This window comes from Eimeria mitis, genomic scaffold, assembly GCF_000499745.2.
Source record: "Eimeria mitis Houghton genomic scaffold, Emh_scaff1292, whole genome shotgun sequence".
Taxonomy (NCBI): Eukaryota; Apicomplexa; class Conoidasida; order Eucoccidiorida; family Eimeriidae; genus Eimeria; species Eimeria mitis.
This window is the reverse complement of record NW_013568624.1, coordinates 5,216-11,983: the sequence shown is the minus strand read 5'-3', so window position 1 is coordinate 11,983 and position 6,768 is coordinate 5,216. Positions and strand designations below refer to the sequence as shown.

Sequence of the window (6,768 nt, the reverse complement as noted above, 5' to 3'; positions counted from 1 at the left end):
AACACACCCATGGATGCATTGTGAGCTCCCGTCTTGCCGCGAACGTACCATTAGCTACAAATCTTTCAGCCTCACTTAAAGACGACAGTAAAGATAAACTAAATTTCCCGGTATTTTTGTCTATCTGAATCTATTCGCGTGCATCTATCGGTAAGGTAATGGTCTGCCGCCCGACGCGATCCCCCGCGCAAGGTGATACGCCAGACCGTCTCCGAGCGTCTCGTACTAGCAGATATGAAATGGAGTTATTTATTTCTGTTACTGTTAAAAGAAGGTGGAGAACATATTTTGAGCATTTCTAGGAGCTTTGAAACTCTTGTCAGGTTTAAGGTGGTCGACGCGGCGCACTGATCTACCGAAGTCCGTTGTCGCTGAGAGCCATACACGAGTTTGAACTGGGCAGGTAATAAATATGCTCGGTATAAGCCTTCGGAAGGCGTTGTTGGCCTGTGCAGCCTCGGCTGTACTTGCACATAGTTTGGTGCACAGTTGCTCGGCGGCCACCGCCGGCGAGACTGCCCCTCCAAACACAACTCAAAATGGTTCGCAGGGACGGAGCTCCGTTGCAACTGCAGCAGAAAAGCCGCAGGAGCACGTTCCAGGACCATCGGGTTTTATTGAAGGTAAGAACCCCGCATCTCAGGTTGCTGCGTTGAACGGCGGGCACCGTTTGGAATCCCCTGGCTTCCTCGGGCCGTCTGGGGAACAGGTTGAAGCACCTCAGCCTCAGCATAGCTCTGCGGATCCAGCGCCATCTCCCCAGTTGCAATCCTCCGGCGCTCGTCCTTCCTCGGAAGCTGCACGGACCCGCATTCAAGCTGCTACACGACGCCGGCTGGAAGGCTCCCTCAAGAGGTTGATGGACGTACACGAGCTGCCCTCTAAGCGCACATCATCTCGCGGCATTTCTCCTCCTCGTCGCCTGCAGCTGCTGGCTGGAATCTCGCAGCTTGCCCAGCTGCCGCAACTTCCCACTTTACCGAATTTGCTTGGCAGCGGACTGAGCGCCCGTGACAGAGATCAGCTGGAAACCTTCTCTAGGAGGGTCGCTACGAGCAGAGAACGCGTCTATAAAGACTTGCTGTTCTCTACGGGAGGAAGGCAGCATGGGTTGGACGAGTTTGCAATGAAACAACTGGTGGCCAAAGTCGGACTCGAGAACTTGGCCTCTGGCAATGTCCCATCTTCCGCCCAGTTGTCTCATCAGGAATATCGTGTGCTGGACGCAGCACGGCGTAGCCACTTCAGCGTGGAGCGGATCATCGCAACATATGAAAGAGAGGTGGCTCAGCACATGAAGACCCTCCGCAATGCGCTGGAGGCCAACGTGAACAACCCAAGTATCCGTGCAAAAATAACATCAATTGCCTCTGATAATCTCTTCAGACGACCTAGAGATATAAGCGTTCGGCGGCTGCAGGGCTCTCCCCACAACAGAAAGCTTGCTGCTTTGTTGCAAGGGCCGGGCCTGCTAAGCACTGCGAGCTCCCTCATTCGTTCGATGGACCCTGCAAACCTCTCCCAGTCCCTCAGTGCAGGCTTAGGTGGGCTTGGGCTCCAGCATTTGCATCTTCCCAATATTGGAAACCTAGGTCTCCGTCAGGACGGCACTTCCCAGATGCAGCTTCCTATCACCGACCTCGGTGGACTTCAGCAGGCTCTTCAGTCTGTATTCCCGTTGCCTCAGCAGGTGACTGCTCTCTCGGGCCCACTCCGGTCTTTCCAGCAAGGCGTTGAGACAGCTACAGACGGCGCTATNAGGTGACTGCTCTCTCGGGCCCACTCCGGTCTTTCCAGCAAGGCGTTGAGACAGCTACAGACGGCGCTATTGCAGCGTTCCTCTCTAGAGAGGGACTGCTGCCCTTCTTGTCTGTAGATATGGCGAAGCAGCTCCTCGGTGGCCTTATAGGGGGAGAGGCAATTGGCTCTAATGGGTTAAGGGGTTGGGACGACCTGGGGCTATCTCCCGTTTCAGTCAATGGGCTTGCCGCAGTGATGCCTTTCGAGACGTTCCTCAACAAGTTTTCCGCTTTGGCGCATGAAGTTGATTCTGATGTGGGAGTAATGAAGAGAGAAGCCAGAAAACGCCTTGGCGCAGGAAGCTTCTCCATCCTCCCAGACCAACTGAGCCAAATCGACACTATCCTGGACCGACTTGTCTGGGGGACCCTGCGTGCACCCGTAAGGCGGCTGCAGCAGACAGACGAAACACAAGAGGTGACGCGTGATGTGCAGCCTCAACTGCAGGTTCCAGCTCAGCATATGACGCCTACCCCCTGGACACCTCTTCCACAGAATCCAACTGCAGAAAGCCAGAATCCAACTGTGCCAATCCAGCAGGCAGTACAACCAGGAGTAGCGCCAACTCATCCACTTCACCAAACGCCTCCCGATGGTCAAGTTGTCGAACCCAACCTGCCACCCCCACCCCNCCAACTCATCCACTTCACCAAACGCCTCCCGATGGTCAAGTTGTCGAACCCAACCTGCCACCCCCACCCCAAAGACCACCTCCAAAACCTGAGCAGCCGATTGCCTTGCCTGAGCAGCCCACCCCCTTGCCTGAGCAACCCACCATTGAGCCCCAGCAGCCTACGCCTGGGCCTGCACAGCCTACTCCCGAGCCTGAGCAGCCCACTGCAGAGCCCGAGCGGCCCATGTCCCAGCCTGAGCAGCCCGCTGTCGTGCCTGAGCAGCCTACCCCTGGGGCTGAGCAGCCCTTCCCTGGCCCTGAGCAGCCCTCCGCTGAGCCTGAGCAGCCTGCCCCTGAGCTTGAGGAGAAAGCACCAGTGGGGCAGGGGCCTGAAGACAACCTGCACCAGCAGGATCAGCAGAACGATGACAGCAGCGCCTCCATAGAGAATTTGCTGGGCACCCTGCTCAACGACGATCTCGAAGAAGGCGACTCTGAGGAGGAGATGAACGCGGCGCTGCAGCGGGTTGAGCTCTTGGCGGATGCTGTCACCGTGCTGCTGAAGGAGTACGAAAAAGCCGTGGAGCACCTACAGGACCTTCTAGACGACCAATTAGACGCTGCGGAAGAGATTCGAGAGGAGCTTGAGGAGCAAGTCGAGGAATTTAAGAATCAGGTGAAAGGCGAGCAGAGGCCAAAGAAGCAGGAAGCAGCAGCTGCCGCAGCAGAGGTGGCGAGGGCTTATGACGAGGCCATGCAGGGTTTCAAGACCTCCCTAGAGGCCCTCCTAGAGCAGCCACCGACAGACCAGCCCGCTTCTCCAGCAGTGCAGGAGGACCTCGCAGCTTTGGCTGCCAGAATTCAAGCTGCTGCTGAGGAAAAGCTGCCATCCCTTGTCTCCGCTCACTGAGAAGCCTCAGGGGCGTCCCAAGGGTGGCTAGTTGGAGCGCAGGTCTCCTAACTCCGGATTGCGTTTGTAGCTTAGTTTAAAGCATCTACAGCGTGCAGCGCATCAAGAGCGCTGTTTTCAGTGCGGGGACGCGTAAAAGGCGCAGGAACGCCTGTTGCCTTGGTTGTAAGAAAGGGCAGTCTTCGTTGTAGGGACTGCTCGACTCTCTAAGTGCTAAATCTGTGACTGGCCTGAATGCTCTGTGGAGAATGACGGCAGCAGGGGNCCTACAGCTAGACAGAGCAGCAAGTACAGCAGGAAGTTCCGTTGCCCCAACCCTCGTCACTAGGACTGACATCCTACTATGGCCGCATACATTAACCCTACGCGCGCACCCCGTACACGAACTGAAATACAAAGTGACCAAAAGACCACAAGAGCGTCAGTACTTAGCGTTTAAACGGTAGGCCTAACCAAAACCTTAAGCGCCGGCAGGGGCACTTCCGCCCCCAACGGATCCGAAGCCGCGATGAGGACCACCGCCCAAGTGGGGGCCTTGTTTTGCTGCTGCAGGCGCCTGGCCCTCTGCTTCTGTTGGTTCTGATGATCTTGCTGCGTCTCGCTGTGGTTAGGCGCAAATAATGCACTCCGCAGTGCCTCAGTGAGGCGTGTCCCCGGGTCTGGGAGCTTCTGCGGCTTATGCTCACCAAACATTGCCGCTATCTGAGGCCGCGATACTGCCTCCGGTTGCTGCTGCTGCAGCGTGTCGTTGTCTTTCGGAGCAGCGTAGAGGAGAGTTCTCTCGCAAGTTAGAGACAAGACACGGAGCCTCGTGTCCTTTTCTATGAGTTCCACCAAGTCAGAAATAGTAATTGTCTCCGCTGCTTCTGCCTCCCCTGGAACCGCTCCTTGTCCTTTATGCTGATGGGAGCTACTGCTGAAACCACCGCCGCGCAGTCGCAGGCGGAAGAAGTGCCATGGAGAGAAAGGCTGTCCCCGCCAGCGACCTATAACGAATCGATGCATTGGAGGAGGCAACGGCGGAGCCTCCGCCAGAAAGGGCACTGATAGCGAAAAGAAGCTGTTGCGCAAGGCATGTTGCTGCTGCTTCATTGCAGCTTGCCGATTTCGGCGGTCGCCCCTGTCTAGCCATAGCACGGGGGACCCTCTCCCCGTTGGCTTGACGATCTGTCCGCGTTGCATCTGCTGCTGCTGCTGCTCCCGACGCTGCATACGTTGGCCCGAAGGCGCACCTGCAAGCCCCATAGCTACCAGTCTATACACTTCAAGGCAGGCAAGCGCAGCCGCAAGTGTCGTTGCCGTAGCAGTTGCAGGAACAATCCTGCCTATCAGCTGCTGAGTCTCTTCAGGGCCCGGGAGAGGTTTCAGTCCAAATGCTCTGCAACGAAGCCGCGCAGCGGAAGTCAGAAATCGGAGGGGCACAGCGCTGTCTGCGGAGAGTGACAATACTGCAGGGGCCCCGAAGAGTCTCAAGTCTAGCTCCGTCGGCGCGGTTGCCGCTGCCGCCGTTGCTGTTGCCGCAACTTCTCGCACCAACTCCTCAGCAAGTGCAGAGAGACTAACGGCGGTAGGCTCTGAGCCGGCCCCGGTCAGCCCTGAATCTCCAGCTTCGCTGCATGCGGCCTTCGGTAGCAAACGCTGCAAGCCTTTAGCAACGCATTGGCGGCTCCAAGGGCCCAAGCCCTTTCCTTGCAGCAGCAACTCTTCCGCTTGTTCCTGCTGCAAAATAGAAGTAGATCGTTGATTTGCAGAGTCTAATGCACACGCTCCCTTCGCAGCGGGTCTTAGGCCGAGGCTTGCAGCAAGCAGTTGCGCAGTAGCAGCAACAAAGTCGATAGCATCTGCATCTGTAGGATCCAGNCCTTCTCACGTGCGGCGCTGGGAGCTGCTACTGTTGGGTTTCCTTGCGTTGGCCCCTCGACAGCTTTCTTCTGGAATAAAACACTAAAAAAAAATGCTGCAAAAGACAGAAGCCTGAGGTGGGTTGCTGACAAAGGAGACACTTCGCCTCCACTGTCGCCACTGTCGCCATGCTCATCATGTTTCCCCCGATGTTCGTGATGTTGCTGCAGACGCTCGGAAGCCTGGTGCCCCCGAATCGTGCCACGCTGCGCTTTCAGTACCTCCCCTGCAAGCCGCAGGAGCAGTCGCAGCCGCTGCGGCCCTGCTGCTGCAGCAGCCACAGCAGCAGGCGCCATGCCCAACATGCGAAGCGCTGCCTGGACATCATCTGAAGCGTCAAAGGTAGAGGAATGCGCTGCTGCTGTTCGTGGTGGAGCAACTCTCCCGTATGTCTGCTGTTCTGCAGACGCCCTCTGAGGCAACTGCATCTGCTGTTGGAGCAGCTGCTGCAGCAGTATATGGGCGGCTGCGATGTCGGTTTTGAAGGTTTGTTGCAGCTGAGCCGATGCCCAGTGCACTGCGTGGAGAGGGGCAGTGGGGGCTCCCCGCACGGAACAAACGGGGACAGCCGTCAGGGACTGGGCTGTTGGCGAAGCATTGACAGCACCGCCTCGTACTGCTGCGGCGTAGTGCTCCGTTAGGTACGGTACCAGGCTCTGAGAATGGCCTGCAGAGACACCGCAGCAGCCGCAACCACGAAGAACATAGCTGCACTGATTGCTACGTAGTTCGCTGCATGAGCCATCTAGAGCCAAACAGGAGCAAGCGAATGCATGCACAGAAGCTCGTGGACGATAAGAGGAAGGGCCTCGCGAGAAAAAGGCAGAAGGAAGATTTGTCAGTGCACAGGAACGAAGAAGGCGGCTGAGCCCCAGACAAAACGATACATACGGCACGGGACAAACTGCAAGCAGCAAAACCCAGAAACAGAACAACAATCAATTGAGGACAGAGAATGTAGGGGAGTCGAGCAGAAGCTACGGCAAGCAGTTGTAAGCAGCATGAAGAGGAGTATCTGACAGAGGGACAGCTGCAAACCTCTAAGACCGAGGGTGCCGGCTTCCACCCAGGGCTTCGAGTGGAGCAGACAAAGCGCGTCCACGTAAAGACGAGCCTCCACTGAATCCAAGGCGGCCACGACCAAGTCCTGCTCCTGTATGTACATTGGGGGGAGGCGCCAAAGGGTCTCCGGCGAGAGCTGCAAACTCGCAGCAAGCAAAAGCAAGAGGAAGTCTCAACTTGGCAGCATTCATAGCATCCTAAAAAAACGGCAAGAGAAAAGCTCGGCAGCAGCAGAGGGGAGCAGCAGAAACAGAAGCAACTTTCTCGACTACGTGAATCTTAGGGCGCTGCAACTGTGGACTGCTGCCTCCGCCCCCCGCCAGAGTGGGCCCGATAAAAAAGACAGGAAATGCTGGGGTGCCGCATCAGCAGCTACAATGGGCCGGCTAACTAGAGAGAGACAGTAACTAGAGAAATAACGAACAAGGCGTTGGTGCTCGACATTCGAAGCAGACAGCACCCTCAGCGAGAGGAACCGTGC

General features: G+C 56.8%; 3 protein-coding genes across 3 annotated transcripts in view; 2 read left to right on the top strand and 1 right to left on the bottom strand.

Annotated features, from left to right (window-relative positions):
* Positions 1–412: 412 nt before the first annotated feature.
* On the top strand, positions 413–1,765 carry EMH_0033910 (uncharacterized protein; the record flags this gene model as incomplete). Its single annotated transcript, XM_013494802.1, is given in 2 exon segments — positions 413–1,758; positions 1,762–1,765. Coding segments are annotated over 2 exon segments (1,350 nt in total).
* A 113-nt stretch (positions 1,766–1,878) lies between these two features.
* Positions 1,879–3,323, top strand: EMH_0033890 (uncharacterized protein; the record flags this gene model as incomplete). Its single annotated transcript, XM_013494801.1, has 2 exons — positions 1,879–2,181; positions 2,550–3,323. The coding sequence occupies 2 exons, from the start codon at positions 1,879–1,881 to the stop codon at positions 3,321–3,323; spliced, it is 1,077 nt and encodes a 358-aa protein (XP_013350255.1).
* A 435-nt stretch (positions 3,324–3,758) lies between these two features.
* EMH_0033880 (ubiquitin-activating enzyme e1, putative) overlaps positions 3,759–6,768 on the bottom strand; it is a gene marked incomplete at both ends in the record, with an annotated part of 7,107 nt that continues 4,097 nt past the window's right edge. The window contains 3 exon segments of the mRNA XM_013494800.1: positions 3,759–5,077; positions 5,194–5,892; positions 6,264–6,423. Of these exon segments, the coding sequence (XP_013350254.1) occupies positions 3,759–5,077; positions 5,194–5,892; positions 6,264–6,423 (2,178 nt within the window).